Source organism: Alligator mississippiensis, chromosome 3 (assembly GCF_030867095.1).
Source record: "Alligator mississippiensis isolate rAllMis1 chromosome 3, rAllMis1, whole genome shotgun sequence".
Classification (NCBI taxonomy): Eukaryota; Metazoa; Chordata; order Crocodylia; family Alligatoridae; genus Alligator; species Alligator mississippiensis.
In genome coordinates, this window is record NC_081826.1 from 3,301,077 (window position 1) to 3,328,791 (window position 27,715).

General features: G+C 48.8%; 1 protein-coding gene across 1 annotated transcript; it reads right to left on the minus strand.

Moving 5' to 3' along the window:
- Positions 1 to 14,681: 14,681 nt before the first annotated feature.
- PSCA (prostate stem cell antigen) lies at positions 14,682 to 18,548 on the minus strand. The gene is made up of 3 exons (XM_006278704.4): positions 18,456 to 18,548; positions 16,924 to 17,031; positions 14,682 to 15,394 (listed from the first exon to the last, which is right to left on the minus strand). The coding sequence occupies exons 1-3, from the start codon at positions 18,505 to 18,507 to the stop codon at positions 15,177 to 15,179; spliced, it is 378 nt and encodes a 125-aa protein (XP_006278766.1). The 5' UTR covers positions 18,508 to 18,548; the 3' UTR covers positions 14,682 to 15,176.
- Positions 18,549 to 27,715: the final 9,167 nt, after the last annotated feature.

Here is a 27,715-nt window from a genome sequence, read left to right on the forward strand (position 1 = left end):
TTGCTCTGGTATTTTTCTATAGTCAAAAAATGAGTGAAAACTAAGAGCTATCATTTTCTTGTGCAGTGCCTTGAGCCCCCAAAGCTGAGAACTGCTGTTGTAGGTGATGAGAGACAGGTGAGGATAAATCTTAGCTGGGCTTTCCAGCATGACCCTAATGGGTGTGAGAAAGGCAGCTGGAGAGATCCAATCTCTGGCATTTAGGTGCTGGCAAAACAAACTGGATAAATATTGGTTGGCTAGAGACCCATTACCTCCATTGATAAGCTGCCCCAACGGTGAGTCACGCTCGCTAATAGAAATGCCATTCTTTTGTTGTAGTCTGAAGCTAGATTCAGCTTCCAGCCCCTGGATCTTGTTAGACCTTTGTCTCCTAAACCGAAGAGCTGTAGCCGGCCTTTCTTTTTGATCGACTCCAAGATGGAGAACCTGGAGCCTTTCATTCAGGTGCATGTTCTCAATGTTTGAATCACTCCCTTGGCTCTTCTCTGCACCTATGCCATCTTAGCAACATGCTGCACATGAATGAAGCCCTGTGGATCTATATGACACCTCGCATGCCCCAAAGAGGGAGAGGAACAGATGATAACATTATTCAAACCCACTTTGTCAGTAGGAACATCCTAAGGTTCATGGGAACTTGTAGTATGACTTATGAGGAGAGGCTGAGGGACCTGAGCTTATTTGGTCTAATATTGATGGGGGATTGAATAGCAGCCGTCACCTCCCTGCAGGGGGGCTGCAAAGGGGATGGAGCTGGGCTGGTCTCAGTGGGGGCAGATGGCAGGACAAGGAGCAATGGGCTCACATTGCAGCAAGGCAAGTTGAGGTTGGATATTAGGGACAACTTTCTCACTAGGAGGGTGGTGAAGCACTGGAGCAGGTTACCCAGAAAGGTGGTGCAGTCTCTATTCTTGGAGGTGTTTAAGACCCAGGTAGACAAAGCCTTGGCTGGGATGATGTAGTTGGGGCTGGTCCTGCTTGGAGCAGGGGTTGGACCAGATGTGACCTCCTGAGCAACCTTCAACCCTCATTTTCTATAGTTTCATGATTCTAGTAGCAGTGAGAGTTATCACCCATCGCCCCTGGGGAGAGAGACACGGGTCTTCAGTCTTCTTCAGTGTCTCCACTTCCACCCTGTTCAGGCTCCTTCTTCATTTATTTGTACACGTGTTACGTCCCTGACCACAACAAGACACACTCTGGTTTTCTCTTCCGATTGGGAAATTTCAAGTTCTTTGCATATTCGGGACCACTGGAAAAACAGGTTTTAATTGACCCTGTCATGCTAGTTATTTGTACTCATCAGACAAGGTTGATCAGCAGCTTGTTTCCTCTTGTGCTTAGGCTAGTGTGTTTTGCTTGCCACCTCTGTGCTTCCTCCTTTCCTTTCACTGGCTTTCTGGTTACATTACAAATATCAAGTTGTACATCGACATACGTGAAGTTTTTCGTGTCTGCCTCAAAGGATTCTGGGAGTTTGGGGAAGCAAGCTTAGCACAGGTCTAGAGCTGCACATTTCAGCCATGCAGAAACCCCTCAAGGTTGCGTTCTTCTCTAATTACTACCCCTGTATTGCAAAAATTTGCGGCAGAGGCTTAGAGACATTTCTGGGTGTTTGTGATGTTCAAACAACAATCGATGTGAGAGGTCAAGCTTCAGGCTTCCCAGCAGGCCTCACTGGTTTGCTCAGCTTTTTTCCCAATGGTGTGGGAAACATCACCAGTGCCCATGGTGATATTTTTAGCTTCTCTTGCCCAGCCTGCATCGCCCACCTCACGGCAGAGTGCCGAAAGCAGAGGCTTGCCAGGGTGCAATGGCTTTCCACTCATCCTGCTGCTGCTGTGCTCCCATGCAGGAAGGCATTCAAAGCTTAATAAGCCAGAAAGAGATGGGACATAAGTGAGCATGCATCTGCATTTTATTCCAGTGCTGCTCTAATGTAACACCCGGAAAAAATCTCCAAGTAAAACCAAGAATGCAATCCCTTGAGGACAGCTCTGATGACTGGGCTACAGTCATGCGCATGCTTGCTTTCCCTTTATGAATGAATTTCCAGTGCCTTTTTGCCTAGTGGCACAGCTTCAGGAGACAGGTGTAGCCAGCTGCCTTGCACCTCCTATAGCATAGCAGTTAGGCAGCCTCCCAGCTGGTCTGACTTTCCTCAGGCAGGGGTGGGGATTGAACCTGGCTCTCCCACATCCTAGGTGAGCACTGAATTAGGCAGCTGCTATAGAAAAGGGGTGAAAGGGCATAGGGGTCCGTCTCCAGGAGGGGTTTCAGCGCTGTGCATGCTGCATGGATGCATTTACTTCCCTGGAGCGGTGGGTCGGGGGCTGAGAGGGGAGGCATAAAACTCAGCCCAGTCCTGAGCACTTCCCTAGTGAGCACTGATAGCCAGGGATTCTGGGTTTTTTTGGATAAAAAAAAAATCCCCAATTTTTTGATTAAAAAAAGGAACCCTAAATCCACATATTTCTGTAATCAAAGTGAAACACCACTAATATATATACCATGGTGATCATAGAAAAAATGTGGATTTGGGGTTCCTTTGTTTGCCAGGTGCATATAGATATATAGTAGTGGTGTTTCATTCTGATCGTGGAAAAATGTGGATTTGGGATTCCTTTTTTCATCCGAAAATTGGGGATTTTTTTTTTTGTCACAGGAAACCTGCTGATAACATGGGGCAGTCCCTGCTCAGCAAGGTCTCTGCGGTGGATCCCACGCTACATCGCCTGAATCCACTGGGTACTATTTAGGGAGCCCGGCCCCGCACCCAAGGTCTGGATTGCTCTCCGGGCACCTGGATGTTTGGTGTCGAGTCCTTCTTTCCACTTCCACACGGCAGCTCACGGTTTTGAGACCAAGGCCTGCCCTCCTTCCCTGAAGTCGTTACCAGACAATCAGCTCCCAGCTGATTGCACGTGTTTGTGTCACAGGTGATGACCTGGCACGGTGGGTTATTGGAAGTTCATCCCAGCTCTATATCGACAGACCTCAAAGTTACCTAATTCTTTCTAGGTCACCTCTCCACCCTCCTCTGTGCCGAGGATACCCCCCAGCTCTGCATCATCAACAGATTTCATTAGCTCACATACTTCTGGTACTGCATCATTAATGCAAATATTAATGTGATCACTCCCAGGACTGATCATTAAGGAGGTTCCACCTCCCTATAGCTTAAGGCTTCACCTTAAAACACCAGTTTCTGACTCATTTTATAATTCCTACACTAGTCCCCATCTTGTCCAGCCTAAAAATGATCTCCAATGAGGCACCACATCAAATGCTTTGCTGCAATCCGTGAGAACGAAACCACTCGCATTTCAGGTCAGGTAATTTCCCTACACCAACAAACCCACATTGCATTTATCCTTTGTTTTATTCACCTCCCATGGGTGCGTAGCCATAGAGCTGGGATGAACTTCCGCTTCTGTTCGTTGTCCTGTGTGTCAAAATTTGTTCAAAAGCCTTGCCTAGGTGTAAGTCAGAATAATAGGCCTGCAGTTGCCTGCTGCCTTTTTCTCCCCCTTCTTAAACCGTGAGTATAAGGGTTACGTTTTCTCCTCCCCGCCAGCGTGCTTGCTTGTTTCCGTACCTGCGATTTCATGGGCCAGCTCTCCCTGGATTCTGGGTTGGGGTGTGCCTGGTCTCTCCAACTTGTGTTAATCTCTTCGAGTTTTCCTCAGCTTCAAATAGGGTTAATTTCCATACCTTTTTCCTATTATCCAGTCTGCCTTTGTCTCCACATTCAGCAGCGTCGTCCTTACCGTGAACGATGGCAAAATATTTGTTTAGTCTTTGCACCACTAGCTCTCAATCTCGACCCCTTCCTCACTGCATAGCAGCCTGGAGTCTCCTCTCATTTTTGTGGTTTTTTTCCTATTTGTTTGACTCTCTATTGGTAAATCCATCTCAGCTTTTTTTGTGGGGATTTGGCCCTTTTTCCAGCTAAGTTGCAGCAAGGGAAGTTGAGGTTGGATATTAGGAAAAACTTTCTCATTAGGAGGGTAGTAAAGTACTGGAACAGGCTACTTAGAGGTGGTGGAGTCTCCATACTTGGAGGTGTTTAAGACCAGGGTAGACAAAGTCATATATTCATTCATAGATTAATAGATGTTCAGGTTGGAAGGGACCACAACAGATCATCAAGTCTGACCCCTGCCCTGGGCAGGAAAGAGCGCTGGGTCAGACGACCCCAGCCAGACGTATGTCCAGCCTCCTCTTAGAGACCCCCAAGGCGGGGAGAGCACCACCTCCCGTGGAGCCCATTTCAAATTTTGGCCATCCTTATTGTGAAGACGTTCTTCCTGATGTCCAACCTAAATCTGGTCTCCATCAGTTTGTGGCCATTGTTTTTGGAGACCCCACGAGGTGCACTGGTGAACGGAGCGTCTCCGATCCCTTGCTGCATCCCCCTGATGAATTTGGAGGCAGCTACAAGATCCCTTCTCAGCCTTCTCTTGTGGAGGCTGAAGAGGTCCAGGGCCCTCGGTCTCTCCTTGTCAGGCTTGTCCTGTAAGCCCCTGACTATACGAGTGGGCTCCTCTGGACCCTCTCAAGTTTATCCACATCCTTCTTGAAGCGTGGTGCCTAGAACTGGACGCGTACTCCACCTGCGGTCTGACCAGCGCCGCATAGAGGGGAAGTGTCACCTCCTTGCATCTATCCGTCGTGCATCTGCTGGTGCATGGTAACGTGCGGTTAGCTTTGCTGGTGATGTCGTCACACGCACGACTCGTGTTCATCTTGGATCCATGATGATTCCAAGATCCCTTTCCGCTTCTGCGCTGCTGAGAGGGTCAGTCCCCAGCCAGTCGACGTGCTGGATATTTTTGTGCCCTAGGTGCAGCTCTCTGCACGTGTCCTTGTTGTGCTGCATCCTGTTGTGCACTGCCCACTTTTCTACCCTGTCCAGGTCTGCCTGCAATCGCTCCCTGCCCTCCGGAGCGTGCGCTTCACCCCAATTTAGTATCGTCTGCAAACTTGGACAGAGTACATGTCACACCCACATCCAAGTCACTGATGAAGACATTGAAGAGTACAGGGCCAAAGACCAAACCCACTGCCCACATCCTTCCAGGTTGACACCGACCCATCTACCACCACGCTCTGGGTGCGACCCCCAAGCCAATTCACCACCCACCGGACCGTGTAATCATCTGTGTCACAGCCTCTTTATTTATTGATGAGAATGGGATGAGATACTGTATCAAAGGCCTTGCTAAAATCCAAAAAAACCACATCCACCTCCACTCCTGCATCTAAGCATTTTGTGACCCTGTCATCAAACAAAACCAGATTGGTCAGGCATGATCTATGGTCTTGTCTGGGATGATGTAGTTAGGGGTGATCCTGTTAGCAGGGGTTGGACTAGATGTGACATCCTGAGGTCCCTTCAACCCTCATTTTCTATGTTTTCAATGATTCTTATAGGCTTTGTGCTCATGTCTAAACTTTTTCCTGATGTATTTATTCATCCAGTTGGGTCACAAACCCTTCACCACAACTTTTCCCTTTGCTTGGGAGACAAGCCCCAGAAAGTTTATGCCTCTCTGACTGTAAGCAATTCCCGCCCTCCCTTATACATTCAGATCCCTGAGCTCTTGACTCAAGTTGACTTCACTAAACTGGCCACTTGATTACTCAGTTTACCCTTCTGAAATGGAAAACCTTACTGGCAAAGCTACTTCTGCTAATCCTTGTGTTTAATTTAAACTGAATCAGCCCAGGATTACTCATATCTGTCTGCTGGGAAGGCAGCCCTTGGTTGGGCCTATCAAAGTGTCAAAGGCATTTTGAAAAGCATCTGTCAGAGGGAGGAAGCCAATGGCTAACAGGCATGTGTGCAGAAGTACTGGGTTGTCAGGGCATCAAATGATGATGGAGATGTGCGGGCACCCAGGCACTAGAGGTGAGGATGGGATAGATGGTGATGGACATGTCCAGGGAAGTCAGCTGGGCTCCAGAAATGGGTCAGCAAACCCAAGGTGAAGGTTGCCAAGGTCCCTTCCCTTTGTTGCTGGCTCATCCCGGCTCCAGGTCCGTGACAGCCCATGCATACACACAAGCCATTTTTGCCTTGAGCAAAAACTGTCTCTCCATACAAAAAGGCATTTCTTTCCATAGCTTGCACTGTAGCACCTGGCTTTCTGGCCGCAGGGCTGGGATAGCTTAGCACAATACAACAAAGTCATCCAGTGTCCCAAATCCCCATCTTTGGACCATGTATTTGCACCTTCCTTGATACCAGCATCTTCCACAAGCAGGAAGGAAGGGTGAGGAATTGTAATGGCTCCAAAGGCTGAACTCAAGGCCCCCGTTGCCACCGCAGCTTCTCTGGCGTTTGCTCTGGCATATGCCAGGAAAGATCCTGATGGCTTCAGATACAGCAGTGGAAAGAGAGGGAGGGAGGAAACTGCTGCAGGGTAGGACAGAGCCACTCCGCGTGGGCTCAGGACTTGAATCTGAGCAGGCGGTGCGGGGTCAGGGCAGGGTATTAGGGAAGGGATCTGTGGGATAGTCCAGGCTGGATAGTTCAGCACCATAGACGTCTCATTTCCATGTGAATTCAGCTGTATCACACCCAATGTCATTCATAAAATACAATGCAAATGAAAAAACATTTTCCAAAGGCACCGTGGATGCTTCAGCTCCGCTGTGCCTTTCTCTTTTGTGTGTGCTCCTACCAGAGTAAAGCTCTGCTCCGGACCGGTCCCCTTGAGCGAGACTGAGAGAGAAGCTTCCTCTTCCATCACCTGTTATTATACTTGAGTGAAACTCAGCAGATCTGGTTGGTGGGGAGTTTGTAGACAACGAGTCCCAGCTGTGATGCATCCCAAAGGGGCCAAGTGTGGACTCTCAGGTATATCCTGAGAACCAAGAAAGGTATGCAGAATCAGTCCTAACAAAATTAAAAACTCACAAACATAAGGATACCTAAATGTTTAACAGCAAACTCCATAATAAAATACAGTTAAGATACAGATGACCAAACAGCACAGGCATGTCAAACAAATGATTGAGCTTTGCAAAATGCACATTCACCTAAAGAGATAACAATCCCCTTAACAGCTGAGAGAATTAAAAATGAATTTCTCTCAGTCCCGATGTCTTAAAAAGCCTCTAACAACTGTTCAGGATTTTAGGGGAAAGGACTTCTCACCTGGGTTTCCAATTAAGTTTTAATGGAGCACTTTTGCTACTTCATTTCTGCAGATGGGCTGTTTGGCAAGAAACATAGTTCAAGGCTGGAGAGCATAGCTTGGCAAAAATATTTTAGAAACCTTAGTGAATAAGGTGTGAGTATATCTATATTTATATCTATATAAAATTCATTTATATATATATATATATATATATATATATATATATATATACACACACCCCCCCACACACATATACATGCACACATATGCACATATGCATATGTATACATATATGCATGTGCATATTTATATATATATATATACATATATATATGCATATATATATACATGCACATGCACACACACACACACATATATATATGCACATATATATATGCACATGCACACACACACACACACATATATATATATATATGCACATATATATGCACACACACACACACACACACACACATATATATATATATATATATATATATATATATATGCCTACTAGCTGCTACTCTCATTAATATTCATGTACCTATCAGTATTTTTATTCTACATCTAAGCTACATCTTGCCTAACATCACTCCACTCAATGTACTCTAAGGGACCTTGCAACCTTTGCAACCTTGCAGCCTTTAACTTTTTTTTTTTTTTTCCTTCCATTTTTGCTTGAACTTTCTAAAATTCCTCTGGCCTGATCATTTTCTTTGCCCCTTTTCTCTTAGCCAAACTTTGGCCAAGCAAATGCTATGCCATATCTCCGTTAAGCGACATAGGGTCTACACTAGGAAGTTCTTAAGCCACATGGAAAACACAGAACAAGGATCTTCAGGCTGTTTTTCCAATGCACTTTTATGTAAGGCAACAGACACAAACTTACCTTGCGTGCTCCACCTACCCACAAGTTGGTATGATTAAGGGTGGTGTCCGCCTTGTCTAATTCTGCCGTGAACTTGTGATGTCTACTGTAGCATCTCCCCAAAACCTTGCTTGGGAAGCCTGTTCTGTAGGATGGATGTGGCAGCATGGCTAGGGGTGTAGAGCAGAGGAGGGGGCTAAATGCCTTCCGTGGCTTGCAGTCTTGACTGGGGTAACGCTCCATTGTGAGCATGGTGCTGCAACCTGCTTGGCAAAGTCAGGGCCAATTTTGGCCCTCTCAGAGGTACGAGAGCAGGGTAGAGAACTCTGGTAGGCTAAACACCAGCCCGAAAACATAAACCCGGAAATTCCTGGCTGGAGGGTTTTGCCCTCACTCAGGGTCAGACTGATGCTAGATTTGGGGTCAGGAAGGAATTTTAGGTCAGACTGGTACAAACTGGGGTTTTTTTTGCCGTCCTCTGCAGCAGGGGTACTTGGGATCTCTTGAGCGTATATTATATTGACGTGAGCAGGCAGCAGTGAGGGCAGCGGTGGGGACCGAGCCCCCAGCTCCATCCCTTCCCAGGTAGTTCCCATCTCCCTGAGCCAAGGACTGACCCCGCCTGCATCTTTCTATTTGCTCATGACTCATGGAGAGTCATGCACTGTGTCAGAAGGAAGCAGGATCTACACAACACCCATGAAGCCCAAGATGTCAAGTCTGCATTTAACTTCAGCTGTATAAGAGCTACTTACTCATCTAACGCTGGGGCTGGATTCGGTGCTGGGGATGCTTATACCTTACTGATGGTATATTGGTATATTGGTATCTTTAAGAAGGACATCTACCCTCATCTAAGATACACCCAGTCTACTGTGGCTTTGCAAGCCACGGGGAATGACTGGTTGGGTTGGCTCAAAGCAACTCAGCCTTGTAAATCTTGGCAGGCTCTATGGGCTGTTCAGTGCTCATATTCCCACCACAGCTGCCAATGGCACAGCTGAACTGGGGCAGAAGCAAAAGGAAGTGCCTCAGAAAGTATCTGCCCAGCTTTAAAAACCTGACACCTATTCCTGGATTGAAAGGCCAAAAGGATGCCTCCAAATCTGGGTGTCACCAGGGGGTGAAGGGGTGGGCAGTGACAAAGCAGTAGAGGTGTCCTGCTCCAGATCCAGAGGGATGAGTTTGTATCCTATTCCAGACCTCTTCCAAAGGCCATCTCCAGATGACCACGGCAGGAATTAGGTATCTATAGGAATCAGACCTGACCAGACATGGTCACTCCCTTGGCTATGGAAACCAATAGGCCTGCATCATGACAGCCCACAGGACTGGCTCTTTGGCCCATATCTCCTGAGCTGGACACCACTGAGGGTGAAGATATGCTGTGATAGGATTTCTTCCTGCCTTCCCCTTTTTCTCAGAGCTAGGTCTGATTTCATGATGGGAACCTGGATAAGACAAGAGTTTTTTGTGGGGGTGATTGATTTGATGGTGATGTTCAAGGTCTTTTTGGTCAGCGTTGTCCTCTCTGGTCTCCTGTCCGGCCTTCACTCTCTCCTCTGCTTTGATGGAGACCATTGAATCACTGCATCTTTCCACACCAAGTGGGGTGACTGAATCAGCGGTAGATGGGTTGTTTTCACACCTTAAATTCCAGGCTGATACATTGGTAACTAGAAGAGGGTGATTCACATCACCATTCAAGATCACGGGACACTTGGATAAAATCAGAGTGTAATCATCAGGCTAGGAGGAACCACTGGGAAGATCCTGCCTGACCTCCTGCTTCATTGCAACCAGGGATTGCCCTGTAATTCCCAAATCAAGCCCAGCAATGTCTGGGCTCGTTGGACATGCAACCTGCACCCATGACCAAGAAAGGTTGTCATGCAACTTTTGTATCATCTCAGCTGCCACCAGAAAGCCTGGCTCAGAGCTCATAGCTCATCTGATGGATCCCAAGACTCACACCCTCCCTCTCTCAGCGTCTTTGGGGACAGGTTTCTTCCTGTTATTTGAGACTTGTTCCCCACCTTGCAGGTGCCCATGGGTCCCTCTGCACCTGATAGCCTTGGCTGGAGATAGGCTGGACCTCTCTCCCATGTCCCAGCAGCACCGGGTCCCACATGGCCCTGAGGAAGCAGACCACAGGAGGAGGAGGAAGGCAGGATCTAGAAAACCTAGATGATGATCCAGAAGGAACTTCTCCTGGTGCAGCTTTGCCCTGTGCAGGGATGCTTCTGCGCCCCAGAAACAAGCTTGGGCTGGTGGAAGAGGATTGTGCTGCAGCCCTAGGAGGACCATTAGCATCTGACTGACTTGTCATTTGTCTGGAAGTCAACGGTAGCCAGATGTGATGCTGGGTGCATCACTCCTTGTCTACGCCTCAGTGACATACCTCGAGGGTATGGGCACATGAACAGGTACTAGGTGAGCTGAGCTGGGATTTTGCAGTGTTTCTGCTATTTTCTGGAACATTGCAAGGCCGGGCTTTCACTGAGCAGCTGAGGACTGGAAATTTCCACCCCAGATCACCTTGCAGTCCCTTGTCCATGTGTCTGGTTCTGCAGGAGAGGAGAATGGAAAATACGCAGCTTTTCCAAAGCCCAGAGTTATCTAAAAGTGACTGACAGCAACCTTAATTCGAGACACAGTGTTTGGTAAATGCTCCATTGACTATAGATTACCAAGATCAACAATGACCTGGCAAGACTGAGGTTAAAGGTGTCTTTGAAATGCACCTGAGCCTGGGGATTTCCATCAGACTCTGCTGTTTCGTGCTCAATGAACTGTTCAAAGCCCCATGAATATATGGGGTACCGGCTACTGCTATTCATAGATTCATGCATCTATATATGCTGCTATTCATACATCTATGAATCTATGAATAGCAAAGCCAGTACCCAGCACTCAGCAAAGGAGTTCTCTTCTACTGGAGGTTGGTGCCAGTACCGTATTTTCCCATGTACCACCCTCCCTTCTCCAGACCTTCCACAGGCAGAGGCAAAGATGGACAGTCCACACCTTTGATGACTAGGGGTAGGTGTTGTTTAGGAAAATTGGGCATGACCCTTTGTTGGCTAATTATTAATCTTGCTAGGCAAAACCTTGCATTTTACTTGCTGCATGAAACAAAAAAAATCCTCTTTTTGATGCGACAAAATATTCTCTTGAAACAAATCCTTGGAGTCGTGCGGCCATGAGTCGGTAGTTGGGATCACTTGGCACTCAATTACTTGGTTTGGGCTACTTAGGTACACCCCTTTTTATTGGCTGTACTGGTGAGCATATGGTACAGGAGACTGGCTGGTTAATCAAATCATTAGATACATGACCTCTATCTTATCCCCAAGCCAATGACAGCCGGAGGTAACCCAGATCCTCCCTCGTTTGGCATGCATTGGCCATCTACCAGGAAATTCTTCCCCACTTTACTCCAATGCATCTTCTAAGATATTAATAAAGATGATGGCAGGTTTCTGGGGATAAGCATCCTCTTCCTGATGCTCCCTGTGTTTGGCAATGCTCTCCTGTTTGTCTTCTTCTTTCTAAAGACCCTGCACGTGAAGAACAGGGCTGTGGGGTAGGGTGGGGTGGAGGTCAGAGCTTGGAGTGCCAACAAATACCTTGCCCAACGCTGGCCGTGTCTACATGAGACGCTGACCACACCGTTGTTACGGCACGGTCATTTGGTACTTGCATACCCACGTATTAAATGACTGTGCAGTAACCAGAGTTACAGTGCCGTGGTGTCCCCAAGTGGCTTTTAGGTGACGCTGACTGTGCAGTAGCTCATTACTACTGTGCACTAGCATCACATCATGCTTCGTGCCATGTGACACTACCGTGTAGTAGTAATGGGCTACTATGCAGTTAGTGTCTCGTGTAGACATGACGTCTGTGTAGCAAAGGCATAGATCGGGGGCATTCATGAGTGGCTGGTTTGTCTCCTTGGCAGCCTCCAAGAGCTGTGGTGTCGGCTCATGGCAATGAGCTCCAAGCCAGGGGCTCATTGGGTTGTGGAGGTGCAGGTGAAGACATTTTGGGCTGGAGTTGCGATACTTGCTATAGACACTAAGCAGGTTGGCGGCCTGCAGCCCTGCAGCCTGGCTCCTCAGCCAGTCCTTCAAATGCAAAACACAGGCCTTGCACCAACAAAGGCACAAACCAGCAACAACACTTTTAGCCCTTCTCCAGGCAGTAGGAAAGGTCCTTTAGCTGTGTCTCAGTATCGTCTTGGTACCATGGCCCCTTCCTGTTTGCGAGCTTATCTGAGTTTCCCCTCCGCCTCCTGTCTCCAACCTGCTCTTTTCCCCTCAGCTCACTACTCTCTGCTCTCTCCTCTTGGGTTTCAGCTGCTCCTGGGATACTCCCTCATCCCATAACATCTGGGCTCCTACAACAAGGAGCTCTGTTCCCTCTTAAAGGGCCAGCTCACCCTATTACAGGCACTGACCAATTCATCTGTGCTCCAGTACATTAGGAGTGCCTGGTTGCTACAGCAGAGCTGTGGAGCACATTGCAGATAATGAAGGGTTAAATACCCAACCAAAAACAGCCCAGTTCAGTTTTTGCCAAAATCAAAGGGTGGAGAATGGCTGGAAGATGTTTGTCCAGGAAATTGTTGAACAAGCCGGAGGACTTCCACAGTCCTTACATGCCTCAGGGCGCACAGCCAGACTTGAGCAGTATTGCCAATTAGTGACGCATGGAGGTGGGTGGTGGCTGATGTGTTTACACAGCAGGAAAACAAGCAGAATTGGCTGGCTCTGAGCTGCGTTCACCCCTAGATACGGGGATCAGCATTGTCCGTGATGATAGCTGGGTGGTAGAGGCATGATCCTGAGCTTGGGCATGCAGCGTAGATTTACCCAAAGGTTTCTTAAAATGAGCAGAAACTTATGGGGGAGCTGCACAGGGGAGGCCAAGACTGCAAAACCTGATGGGAAGACAGCAGTGAGATGTCAATGTGAGCCCAGGGATGGAAACGTTGTTGGGGGGGCTATGTGCCAGGATTGGGGGGTATTAGCAGATGTGTGCATTGACCCAGGAAGGGGTTAGCAGGGTGCCTTGCAGGCCAGCACTGAGAAGCAAAGATGGTTCAAGGAAGCTCATACGTGACCCAGCCAGCTCTCACTCTTGTAATGTGAATTCCTGCATGGCCCTTAAATAGCACGATAAGAGCTGGGCTGGTCTCAGTGGTGACAAATGACACAATAAGAAGCAATAGCTGCAGCAAGGGGGGTTTAAGTTGGATATTAGGAAAAACTTTCTCAAGCACTGGGACAGGTTACCCAGACAGGTGGTGGACTATCCATCCTTGGAGGTTTTTAAAACCCAGCTAAACAAAGCCTTGGCTGGCATGATGTAGCTGGGCTGGTCCTGCTTTGAGCAGCAGGTTGGACTAGATGTGGCTTCCTGAGGTCCTTTCATACCCACATTTTCTATGATTCAACCTGGCTGTCCTGTAGGGAGGGCCTGGCTCCACCAGCCTTACTCAGCATGACTTGCTGGTGCAGTTATTTTTGCATACATGTCCATTGCATGTTCAGCACAGAGGGCGGGTCCCCGGGAGCCTTCTGTATCTGGACCGTGACTCTCACCATAGGCAGAGACGAGCTGCGATATAATAACCCCTTTGCCTGCCTGATGCAATGACAAAAGATCAGATGCCTCAGCAGATGTGAGCAATGAGGGGAAACTGTGCATGCATCAATGCTGCAGTCGCTTAATTTATTGATGAGGATGGAGTGAGAGACAGTGTCAAAAGCCTTCTTAAAGTCTAGAAAGACTACGCCCACGGCGACACCATCATCCAAGGATTTAGTTACTTGATCATAAAAGGCAATCAGGCCCTCCTACACTCCCGGGCAGAGGAGGAGTACTCCTCCTTGGTGATAGTTCCTCCCTTCCCCTGGTTGTACACCCCCTATACTATAGGCATTTGCCTATACTTTGATGCACCCTTATAAGGATCTCGGGTCCCCCTGGTTGAGAATCACTGCTCTAAAGGAAGCTGCTTTCAGGGGAAGAAAAGGGGGCAGGGAAGGAGTTAACAAGCAATCCGGTCAGAAGGCTCCCAAGAAACCTAAGCTGTGATTGTGATGCTCAGCACCCAGCACATCCCAATATCCCTCTTCTGTTGTTACTTATTGTGTTGCAGTAGCACCTAGGAGCCCCCATCATGGACTGGGGGCTTTTTGGGAGGTACAAGTCATGTCTCCTCCTTTGCTAGTATCACCACACACACGCAATGACTTGACAGCTGTAATAGTGGATTTGTGTTCGCTAAAGCATGGCTCTTGGACATACTGGGTGCATCTACGTGAGACATTAGCTGTGCAATAGCCTATTAACACTGTGCAGTAGCATGCTGTGCAAAACCCATGCTAATACACTACTGTGCAGCAGTATTAGGCTATTGCACAGTTAACATCTGTAAAAACCCATGTGCTGGCGCTACTGTGCAGTAGCACTGATTACTACACATTCATTTAGTACTTGGTTACTAAACTTAATGCAAGTAACTACAGCGTATTAATGAACGTGCAGATGCACCCACAGTGTACACAGATGTGTTTGCTGCGCAGTGAACGTGTAGATGCATCCAGCGTACACAGATGTGTATGCTGCACAGTAAAGGCATGCACACACATTGATGGAAGGGCAAAAGTTTCTGTTTAATGGTGCCTACCACACGTGTTCATATACATACACTTGCTGGAAAAATAGATGGATCTGCTGATCAGTATATACAGGGCAAATGCACCCGCAGTCACAGACAGATTGGGGCGGGGGGGGTCAAATGTTCAGTGTAAATAGTGCATGCAGTAAACACTCAGCTACATGCATGATGCAGCGGTTGATGTGTCTGCTAAGTGGTGACTGCGACATAGAAAGACATGCACTTAATGGAAGGGTAGGTGTGTATTCAAAACAGCATTGCAACACACACACACACACACACACACACACACACACGCACCCCGTTTACTCTTAATTAACAGTGCTAAAGAAATCTGTAAGACAAGCATCAGTAGCCAGGTACAACCATGCAGGGGAAGAAAGCGGTGTCGCTCTGCTCGACTGCTAGAAACCAGCCGTCATGGGGAACTTCCAGGGCAATCGATGGCCCAAGGCTTCCTCCCCTCTCCTCACAGTCTACTCGTAAGCAAGAAGCAGGCGACGCTGGTTGCAATACCCACTGCCATGACCATGGAGCTGCTTTCCATCCTGCCCACACCGTTGGTGTTGCAGTTGTCAGTTGAGCAACAGAAAATTTTCTGCTTAAACACATAGAAGTCCTCAGTGGAGTTTTTACATGAGGAGGAACACTCCTTCTTGATAACTTTCCAGCCTCCCACCACCGGAACTGGAAGGGAAATGAAAGAGTTAGACAGACAACACTCAAGCAAACCTATCAGGGCAGGGGGCTCTTGTGCTGTATTAGGGTGGATGGTCCTTTGACTAAGAGATCAGATGATAGATTTGTATGGGATGGTTTGGATAGGGATGATCCTTCCTCAGGCAGGGAGTTGGACTAGATGCCCTCTGGAGCTACTTTCCGGCCTGGGTTTTCTATGATTTCTAGGATTAGGCACAATTCCTAACCATGACACTAGAAGGAAACAAGCTAGAGAAGTGAAAAGGAATGGGATGAGGGACAACACAGCCGGACCTCATGGACTGATAGGGTTGGAAGAGACCTCAAGGTGATCAGGTCCTCACAGTGATGAAGCTTGCATTTCTTGCATGCATTTGCTTTTGGAAAAAAACCCAGCTTAATCCTAGGTGTTTACTTAAATCCAAGCAGAACAACTCCTTTCCTTCTGTGTAGCATACTCATACAGCCCAGCTCCATCCTTTTTGCAGCCCCCCTGCACATAGATGAAGGCTGCTATTCAATCCCCCTTGGTCTTCTCTTCTCCAGACTCCATCAGCTCAGTTAGAGGTTGCAAAGCCACAGGAACTAGAGCTGAGGGAAAGGACACAAACTGCTATCAACCACTTGTGTTATTTTAATGTTGGTGGCTTTGACCCTCCAGTGCTTGAGCAAAAGACAGACTGCCTCAGTATAACCACGAAACATAAAGATGGCTGCAACGACACCTGTAGCTGGGAGAAGTTAATGATGGAGCCAGCTGCAAGGAGCTCATCAGACCTGCTTTTCAGGCTCTCATTCCTAAACACACCTTTCTTGTTCAGGCAGACAAACACTAACTGGTAGACATGTAGCAATTTCCGAGGATGTTATTGGGCTCCTTGTCAATGTGATTTGTACCACCTGAGGGCCTGGCTTGGAGACTTCAGGTCCCATTGGCAAATGTGGTGGAGGGTTTCACAAAGTGTCCCGAATTGCATAAAACTGTTGCATGCAAGACACAGGGGGGGATTTTTCTACTCTCTTCAGACCTGACCCAGCGAACTGAGCCCAGTTTGGGGCACTGTGCACACCAAAAAGGATGGCTTCTTTCCAATGGACACACCAAATTGGAAAGAAGGCAGCGGTGAGCAACACAAATGATTAGCCATCTAGAAAAGGCAGCGTTTGAGAAAGGGCTGGAAGAACTGTGATATTTAATTTGGAGAAGAGAAGACCAAGGGGGAATTTGTATTTGAAGCAGTCCTCAAATACATACAAAGTGCATTTACAATGTGAATGGTGATCAACAGTTGTCTGTGGCTGCAGGCGACAGGACTAAGAGCAACGGTCTTAAATTGCAGCAGGGGAAATTTAGGTTGGACCTTAGGAAGAAGAGAGGGCCCAGCTGGGGTGTGCAGGGTGATCCCTGTGTAGCTGCAATGGATGAATGGTTGTGTGAACCTCCTGGTTGTGTCTCTGTGTCAAGCACTTGTGTGTCCAACAGCAGCCTGGGACATTGCCCCAATGTCTCTTCTTACCATACAATTCTGTCTTGCAGTCGGTGGAGTTCATGGGGCAGTTTGTGGATGCCTGACAATCCGCATTGTTGGTCTTCGCTGAGCACGTGAGACATTTCAAGGCAAAACCTGCAAGAGACCCAGGTGTGTGAAGGGGTACCGCAGTACGGAGAGCCCCAGGACGAGGAACGAGGAAGCCGGGTCGCTGCAGTACAACCCAGGCCTTAAAGAAAAGACTTTGTGATCCTGGGAGCATGATGCCACAGCGTCCCTCTCCATCACACTGTCAACCGTGCTGAGCCAAAGCAGCTCTCGGTGTTCAGATCCCTCCTCTGCCCAGCCTGGATCCCAGGCCCCACTCCCAGAGCCAGGGCACATCAGGGGGTCTTGGGAGGGAGGTGGGTCCAATTGCTCATGGGGATAGTGGCCACCTGCCCTCCCCAGGGGCTGAGCACTCTCAGGGGTGCAGCTGTCACCAAGGACTTGGTGGGATGGGAGTTCACACTCAATGCAGGTGTTTCACATCCCATGTCCTGGGCACAACTGAAGTGTGCACACAGCTGCAATTACACTGTGCAGGTAGCTGCCGGGGTATAATGCACCTACCCTCCAGGTTATATTGAACCCAGGCAGCTGGACCGATTACCAACCAACTAGCCTTTTAGTGGTGCCCACCATACACACGCTCCGATCCCATTCTCACCCCCCAAACGGCAACATGCAGACCCAACAATGCCCCGTGGCTATATTGCACTATACCATTCAGCATAAAAATAATGCAACAGTTTGAACCCCCACGGAAAAAAAAAATGAGTTGCAATCAGATGGCTTTTGAAATCAGCATCAGTGACAAAGGGAAGGATTCGGGTTGGAACGGGGAAGGAACTGAGACAAGGTCAAGGTTTTCAAGCCAGCTGACCCAGTGGCCTCATGGAATTGGCTGAAAGTAAACTGCATCAGCATTTTTCATGCAAAACCTGCAATTTAAGGAAATGTCAGAGTGACGTGTTTTGATATGTTTTAATTTTTTCCCTCCCGTCCTTTTTGTTGGAAGCTTCTCACAAATCCTTGGGGTCCCTCCAATGCTTCATTCTCCAGCACGTTTACTAATTTACTAGGCAAGGGTTTCTTACAGTGATATCTTTCCAGTGGACCCACTACATAGTTGGATGAAAGGCTTTCAAATGCAAGGCATTCTTCATCGTTTCATAGATGTTAGGGGCTGGAAGGGACGTTACAGATCATCAGGTCCAGTCCCCTGCACTTGGGCAGAAAGCAAGATGGGCCTCTTTATCGAAAACATTTCTCCCATCTGCAGTCCCAAAATATGTTGACTTCCAGCAAGAAGATAGACCATTTTTTCTCCCTGTCTAGACCACTCTGTAATGTCCTTTCAGAAAGCTGATACCACACACCCAGACAAGAACCAGCGACTTCTGCCTTTTGCTTTAGGACAAACGCATCTCGCTGTCTCCCCTCCTACTTCCAGAGGTGTATAGCTCACTGGAAAGACCATGGGATTGGGGTAAAGAGGAAACTCCGCCGTGTCTTACCTGATTCTATGCACAGGATTGCGGCCAGCAAAATAACGAGAAAGACCTTCATCTTTGAGGCTGTGTCTAGCACTCTGAGTAGAGGACTTTCCCCTCCTTTATATATAATCACTTCAGGTATCACTTGTATGGGGTTGGGAAGTATCAAATCCCCTAGTTCTGGACTGACTGGTTCTCTGAGTCATGATACAGGTATTGGCCAAAAAATACCACTCCTCTCTCTTTGTTGTTTCTTTGTCAGGTTCTTTTTCTTCTCCATCGTTCCTGCCCTTATCATCACCCTTGTGCAAACCCTACACACCTCAATGGAAAATACCAGATCTCTTCTGCACAATGCCAGCCTGGGGTTGATAAACCTCTCCTAGGTGGGGACTTTACTCAGGCATGGCCAGTCATGCATTCAAACCCTGCCAATCCCCTTTGCTGTTATCACCAAGAGCACCAACACACCTGTGTTTAATCAACCCCAGGACGGGGCTCTGCAGAACATGTTTCTATGGACCCAGATGCATAGCATTTGGGGTCATCCTCTGGGCACTATCTTGTCCCATTCACAGAACATACAAGGGGTTATGGCCTCTCTCCATAGGCAAGGTCATGTCATAGCTCTTGTTTTCAGTGCTAGAAGTCCCATGTTTAGTCCACCCTGGGGTGACCTTCACATTGGGAGCTCCTCGGACTCTTTCCGGCAGAAGAGAATAAGAAATTTCCTTTGCATTTCCTACAGGAAAGATGTAGAGCTCATTGCCATAAGATGTAGGCTGAAGCTGAGAGGTTAGCCAGATTCAAAAAGGGATTGGAAACATGCTTGGAGGAAAGGGGCATCAGAAGGTAATGAGCATGAGGGGTATGGTCTCTGCATCAGAAGTATGAGCAGGAGGTTGGACTAGATGTGACCTCCAGAGGTCCCTTCCAGCCATCATTGTCTATGGCTCCTAGATCCTAAATGCTGGAGGCTGCAAGTGGGAGACGAACAGGGGAAAAATCTAGGGTCTGACCCAGTAAATAGCAGTTATTATGTTCTTAAGTAAATGTTGCTCAGTTGGCCCCACTTCTCTTTGGGTCTGGGCAGCTTCCACCCCTATCTGCAAAGCACGTCTTAGTGGGAAGGAAGGTGGGAGAATCACTGGATTCTTCATTGACCCCAGGAAATGATGGGAAAGGACTCGCTGAGGATGCTCAGCTTGGGGGACCTGGTCCAAACCTCGCAAAGACGATGGGGTTTGTCCCTGAACTTCAGCAAAGCTTGAGTGACTTTGAGCTGCCTGGGTTTACAGGGGTTTATGGTTGACTGAAGAACCGACTGGCCCAAATTGGCCATATCAGGTGGATATTAGGAAAGTTTGTAGCCATCAGGGGAATGAAGGGCTGGAGCAGACCAAAGCTAGGGGGCCAAAAACCCCAACGCATCTCCAGCTGGGAAACAGATGACCCCAGGAATATGTGGTACTCTGGTGTGATGCCAAAGGACTGGAAAAGGGCCAGTGTGGTCCCCATTTTCAAAAAAGGGAGGAAGAAGGACCCAGGAAATTATAGGCCTGTTAGTCTTACATCGATCCTGGGGAAGCTCTTTAAGAAAATTATCCAGGTGGACATCTGCGAGGGGCAGCAGGGGAGATCATGCTTAGGGGCAACCAACACGGGTTCATTAGAGGCAGGTCCTGTCAAACCAACCTGGTGGCCTTTTATGACCAGGTCACAAAATCCTTGGACGCAGGGGTCGTGGTGGACATAGTCTTTCTGGACTCTAGGAAGGCCTTTGACACTATCTCTCACCCCATTCTCATTAAATAACTAGTGGACTGTGGTGTCGACACCTACACAGTCAGATGTGTCACTAACTGGCTGGCAGGCCGCACCCAGAGAGTGGTGGTGGACGGGTTATTTTTGACCAGGAGGGATGTGGGCAGTGGGGTCCCCCAGGGCTCGGTCCTCGGGCCTGCACTGTTCAACATCTTCATCAGCGACTTGGACGAGGGGGTGAAAAGCATCTTGTTCAAATTCACAGATGACACTAAGATGTGGGGGAAAGTGGGCATGCTAGAAGGGAGGAATGGCTGATTTAGACCTGGACAGGTTACAGGGGTGGGCGGATGAGAACAGGATGGGTTTCAACACTGACAAGTGCAAGGTGCTGCACCTGGGGAGGAAGAACCAGCAGCAGACCTACAGACTGGGGAACTCCCTTCTCGTCAGCGCAGAGGCAGAAAAGGATCTTGGAGTCATTATTGATGCCAAAATAAACATGGGCCGACAGTGTGGGGATGCAGTCAGGAAGCCCAACCGCACCTTGTCGTGCATCCACAGATGCATCTCGAGCAGGGCCAAGGAGGTGATCCTCCCCCTCTACGTGACACTGGTCAGGCCGCAGGTGGAGTACTGCGTCCAGGTCTGGGCGCCGCACTTCAGGAGGGATGTGGACAGCATGGAGAGGGTCCAGAGGAGGCCACCCGCATGGTCAGGGGCAGCAGGGCAGGCCCTAGAGGAGAGGCGACGGGACCTGAACCTGTTCAGCCTCCACAAGAGAAGGCTGACGGGGGATCTGGTGGCCACCTATAAACTTGCCAAGGGGGACTGGCAGGCATTGGGAGAGTCCCTGTTCCCCTGAGCACTATTGGGAGTAACAAGGAGTAACGGCTACAACTTGACGGAGAGTAGATTCAGGCTAGACATCAGGAGACACTACTTCACAGTCAGGGCAGCTAGGATCTGGAATCAACTTCCAAGGGAAGTAGTGCTGGCCCCTACCCTGGGGGTCTTTAAAAGGAGGCTAGATGAACATCTCGCCGGGGTCATTTGACCCCAGCATCCTTTCCTGCCATGGCAGGGGGTTGGACTTGATGATCTGCTCAGGTCCCTTCCTACCCGACCAACTATGAAACTATGGGCATCAAGACATTTTTTGAAGCCGGACAAAGCACAGGAGATGGGGCATGTTGCCATGTTTCTAGGATGGACAGAGAAGGAGGAGAGGAAATGGCTTGCTCATGATCCCACAAGGAAGTCAGGGATGGAGCTGGAAAATGATCTCTGGTCTAACCCCAGGCTCATCTAATGCCCCCATTCTCTGCTTCCAAAGCACCTCGCCCTGCACCGGTGGCCTGTCCTCCAGATGTTTCTGATGGTCCTTAGTGGCTGTGGATCTAAACAACTGACCCACATACCAGCTCTAGAGCAGATGGGCTCACAATTCAGCTGTGAAATGGGCATTCAAGATGCTGGAAATAATAAGCACAGTATTTACAGAAAGATTTAAAGTCAATTAAATGTGTGTACCCAGGCAATGTCTACATGAGAGTTCATCCTCTCTCAGTAAGGGCTGATAAACAAAGGGGAGCTTGTATTGGGATTTCGACTGTAAATCTGATCTGAAGTGAAGAGTTAAGCGCGAGGTTTCGGCTGCATCTCCAGAAGCCTCCATCACCACGTGGCAAGCGGGGAGGTCTCCGAGCTATCTCCGGGTGAACCGCTGGGCACGGTTGTGGTGCTGGCAGGAAGGGGAATGGACACGCGATCCCCTAGCAGGTTTTTCCTGACATATTACATGTGTCCATGGAGAGAGAGACCCAAACTCAAGCTAGAGTTGGAGCCACCGGGGTCAGTGTCCAGCACATCTGGGGCATAGCTCCATGGCACACCTCTGGAGTGCCTTCACCTCAGCATCTCATTGGATTCAGCATGCAGTCCTCTACCCAAAGGTTTGGGGTGAGGGTATGGTTGGCCTCAGGAGAACTGCTGGGAAAAGCATCTTCTAGTGAATCACCAGCTTGTTCGGGGAGGTGGTGTTGTGGCAAGCCCTGAGTCTTAGGGGCACCCATCCATGCAAGGGGACGCTGCCTGTGAGGACATCTCGAAGCCAGGTTTGGAAGCAGCATGTCGGGTAGCTGTGCCAGCCGGGGTCAGGTCTCCAGGGCTGTGATGCTGCTCTCTTGTCTGATGCTGGTGGAGATCTTTTGTCTCTTGCTGGGCCTCTGTAGGGAAAGTTCAGATCCAAGGGAGGTTCCCATCTCCTCTCTGACCACCCCTGCCCCCAGGGTGGTTCTCAACGGGCACGTATCACCCTCGGTGATGCCAGGTGTAGCTCCCTCTCCCTCCCGTACAGACCGATCCACATCCAGAAACCAATAAACCAATAAATTGGCTTGGGCAGATGCTGTTCAGCCTCTTAAGCCTGGTGGCTCTCAGGTTTTAGGCTCCATCCTGACCACTTTCCACAGACAGGGTCTAACCCTCAATCACCTTGACTGCCCAAAGTACCGACAGTGCCTTATGTGAGCCTAGTGATGGGGTGATAGTCTTCCCCACACCGCATGATACTAAATGCTGAGCAGTTATTATTGAGCATGGTCCAAAAGTAGACGGCAGCCATGTCCTTTGCTATTGATTCCCAAGCTGTAATTTGGGGGGGTTGGGGGGTCAGTACTCAGCTATGTACAGCTATCATTGGGGAACCTTTCCCGTATCTGTATCCCGGGCCTGGTAGTTGCTCTCTTAGTTGGCCTAATAAAAGGTATCATCTCCGAACCAAGACTTCTAGAGTTTTGCATTTCTTTTTCACTATATATGTAATTCTTGCTGTGTTCCTGAAGATGGCAACCCTCCCCCATGATAGCTGCCAGCAGGCAGTGTTAAGATGCAGCTGTCCACGCCTGAGTGTAAGCACATTTTTTTTTCCTCCCAGTATTATGAAATCCCAAGTTTATCTAATGGTGTGCAGAAAAGACCATCTATTTCCCCCGAGGCGCTAGGAACATCTACAAATCGCTCAGGCTTTTTCTCTTGCGATTTATATTGTCACGAGGAGCTCTTGATAGACATCTAGCTTTGGATCTTGTGTTAGGGATATAGTTTGTTCTCTAGATACTACATGCTCACCTCCCATTGTCCTGTATGGTAGCAATGTGGGGCACATGGTGATCTTATGGCTGACAGTCGCATAGAGGTATTGCTGACTTGGATGTCACGCCTCGCAGTCTGAGGACAGCAAAGAGAGCAGGCGCGCGCTTGTGCCTGGGGAGTATGGACAGCTCTGATGAGCATCTCTGACCGTGAGAGGAACCTGCTTAGTGATCCTTCCCCTCTATTCGGCACTGGGGAGGCCACAACTGGAGTCCTGTGTCCAGCTGTGGCCCCCACTACAGAAGGGTGTGGAGAAATTGGAGAGAGGCCAGCGGAGGGCAATGGAAATAGTTGTGGGGCTGGGGGACAGGACTGGTGAGGAGAGGCTGAGGGACCTGGGCTGATTGAGTCTGCAGAAGAGAAGACTGAGGGGATTGAATAGCAGCCTTCACCTCCCTGCAGGGGGGCTGCAAAGAGGACGGAGCTGGGCTGTTCTCAGTGGGGGAAGATACAGGACAAGGAGCAACGGGCTCAAGTTGCAGCAAGAGAAAGTTAGGTTAGATATTAGGAAAAATGTTCTCACTAGGAGGGCAGTGAAACACTTGTACAGGTTACCCAGAGAGGTGGTGGAGTCTCCATCCTTGGAGGTTTTTAAAACTCAGGTAGACAAAGCCTTGGCTGGGATGATGGAGTTGGGGCTGGTCCTGCTTGGAGAAGGGGTTGGACAACATGTGACCTCCTGAGGTCCCTCCCAACCCTCATTTTCTATTATTTTATGTTCTAACAATCATGGGAGAAAATACATGAGCGGTGTCGGGAAAGAGGTCCAAAACCAGAGCTCCCTCCCTTTGAGGGTGGTGCCTCCGGACTATTCTCTTTCTGATCTATGAATGCTTCTTTTATTTGGCTTCCTTCATAACCCAGCTTTACCAGCACGGATGAAGGAAGTTACCAGCCCCATCTAGCCTATCTAGGCTTGGTGATTCCCTGGGAGGTAGAAAATATAGATTCATCTCTTAGGTGAGAAAGGCCTTGAATCCAGGTGAGAAGTGTCCTCACCACTAGCTTGGAAGGGAAAACATGTGTGTCTTGTCCTCTTCCTCTTCCATCCCGTAAACCTTGGGTGACTAAACCTAGGTTTGATGTGTGTGACCCTCACATTAGGTGCAATATCCAACTCAGGGTCTCAGGGACCAAAATAAATGCTGTGTAACTCCAGGAGAGGGGCAGAGATGGGGAACACAAAACTCTTCTTGCTTTCCTGCCACGGACCCATGCACTTACATCTGGGGCACACTAATCCACAGTGCTGCTGCAACAAGGGGCCTTAGTGGCTCCAGGCCCTAATAAAAAGACCCCTTCAAGGTAATCATGGCTGAGAGGACGTCTGCCCTAAGCCTTGAGGGATTCTGAATGCAACTTCAGCAGCTGCTGTATTAACCAGGAATATGAAGTGGTTAAAATGTTATGACTTTTCCTTAGAGACATCCTGGTTAATGGAATTATTCTCTTGAAGAAGCCCCTTTCTAGGGTTCATAAAGGGATTCCCCTGTGGCTCTAAGCATGGCATTGAACAATTAAGCACATGCATTAAAAGGGTTTCCATTGCCTCTGAAACGTCAGGTGTATGAGAGCTGGTGGGAAGCAGCATGTTGGGACCGAGCGGGTGTGAACCCAACTGTGCTCTATCACCAAATGTCGGTGTAGCAAGTTGCATCACATATTGCTCGAGATGGGTGGGGAAGGTTTGAACAAAGTTCAGATGAAACTTTCCCTGGGCTGAAACCCAGCAAGTTTCTCCTGCATAAGCATCTGCTGGGCGAAAGCAAAAGTCACTCTGCACCTGATCCCTTGGGAACAAAATGATAAGCAGCCTGGTCTCGTTAGCTACCGCGGTTCAGTTATGTACTGCAAGGACAGCTGTTTTTTTTTCTTTACTCTGGCTTTCAAAACCAAGGTGCGGATCTGAATTCAGGGTGAGTGGTATGTGAAGAAATACAGGATGTCTGCCTGCCTCCGTGGCAAAACCATTGCAACTTGAATCCTGATTCATTCTGGATTAAATGGGCAGTGGTGTAGCTCACACAGGTCACAGAAGCATAGAAAATGAGGGTGTGAAGGGAGCTCAAGAGGTCACATCCAGTCCAACCCCCTGCTCCAAGCAGGACCAGCCCCAACTACATCATCCCAGCCAAGGCTTTGTCTACCTGGGTCTTCAAAACCTCCAAGGATGCAAACTCCACCACCTCTCTGATGCAGCCTAGTAAAGAAGATCATCAAGCAAACCTTACTTCTTACATATTCCTTGGACTAATTTGGCCATAACTATACTCCAGCCTCCAATCTATATTGGTCCTAACTTGGCCAATATAGTTGAGTCAAGTTATGTACTAGCCCAAGTTATAACTATAACTAGTCTATATAAATAATCTATAATGGCCATAACTATACTCCAGCCTTTTTAAAACACTGAGATTTTTAGTTGAAGCTGCCTCCGATGCCTGAAGGGGCGAAGGCGGGAGCTGGAGAGGCATCAGCCAACACCGTACCCAGACTGAGGATGTTGAGTTGATATCGCAGGAAAGCTTTTAATCAGTTAGACTTGTGCCGCTGAATCTGAACCCAGATCCTGAGCAGGTTGGGAGGTGTCCTATTCTGTGATAGCTACAGGGGCTTTTAGGATCCAGATTGGTGATCTGCTTTCCATCCCCTGGGAGTCTGGAACTGCTTGGAGCCGAAGCACTCCAGGAAGAATGGAAACACCCCATAGAGGTGGGACCATGTAGGAAGCGTGGCCTCATGGACAGAGCAAACCTCAGGTGACTGGGGCTATTCGTGCCGCTGGGTGACTTGTCTACATCTCTTCTTCTCCATATGCACGGTGGGGATGATGACACTTTGTTGTCCAAACACTTTAATAAGAGCTATGGGGGAAAGGGCCTGCATAAGTGATGTGTATTAGTGTACGCCAGAAACCTCTTTGACCTTGAGCGTTGGCAGGAGGGGAAAGAGAGACTGAAAGCAAACCCACCTTTATCCCAAGCTGTTGGTAGCAAGCCTGACCTGGAAAAATCCCCTCTGCATTGCACACGGGCTTCCAGACAATCAGAAAATGATGGCATGGCTGCCACTTGATTGCATTGCGGGGCTAATCGGGTCTGAAATCCTCCAGTTTTATTCCCGAGAGTTGTGGCCCAAAGCTCTCCATCAGATGGTGCTGTTGTATCGCCAGTCAGGCCCCGGGTTTTCTGTGGGAGGGGAGTAACCCCTGAATAGCAAGGCTGTTTATTTAAAATCCCAGCCACTCCCCAGCATCAAAAATGCATTTGACATTTTTTGTCATTTTGCTAATTGCTGCGCTTGTTTGCTTGCAGAAGAGTCTGTGTGTGGGATCCCTGCCAGCCCTGGCTGGAGGTGCTTGCTACATCCCCGGGCTGTTGTTAGGAGAGGCTGGGAGGGAAAAGTCTTTCCTGGAGCTTCGGGGTTTGGAGTGAAGTTGGGGGAAGCGGGTCCCATCTGCAAACCACACCGATTTCCTTGGCCAGACATCGACCGTGCGTGTCTGCTCGCAGCTACGGATAACGCGGCACTGTAGGACCACTTGCAATGTGCATCTATGATTTGCTCTGTTTTCAGTAACAGGGAGTGAAGTGACTTTCCCCTGGTCGTGCAATGAGTAAGTGGCAGAGCTGCTGAGCCTGGATACCTGGGAGCCCGGATACTTAGTCTTGTGGTGTAACCATGGGGGATGCCGATGTTGAGCACACAGCGCGACTTCCCCAGCCTAGAGCATAGGGTGAGCAAACAGGAGACCATTTGCATGGGACAGAGACATCACTGCCAGGCCAAGAGCACAGCAGGGGCATGGCTGGGTTGGAGCATGCTTGTGCATTGATCCTCCCCTTTGGCTTCAATAGTTGGCCTCAGGCTGATGCTAAGAGGTAGCACTAGTTACACCTAATTACCAGGCACTTGGGCACTGTTAGGATACTGGATGGCAGTGCCTGGGGATGGTACCCTTTAAAGCAGCAGACCTCTTGACATGTCTGTTAGACCTGGTCAAAAAATGAATTTAGGGCAGAAAATGAATGAAACAGAACTGGTTTTGCATGAATGAATTGGGTTGGATGGAAGCTCTCAGGTCCAGGGTGGGTCTGCTGGGCAAGTCAGATGAAGAGCAACACACGTCCCAGAATAAAGGGTTTGGATGGTGGCACTGAGCATATGCTTGCTGCATCCTTAGCAAGTTTGTGGCTGACATCAAGGTGAGTGGAGTTGCAGACATGCTGGAGGGCCGAGCTAGGATCCAGACTGGAAAACGGTCTGCAACCAAGCACATGACTTTAAACAAGAAGTGCAAGGTGCTGCGCTTGGGATGGAATAATCGCACACACAAATACAGCCTGTGGAAGGACTGTCTA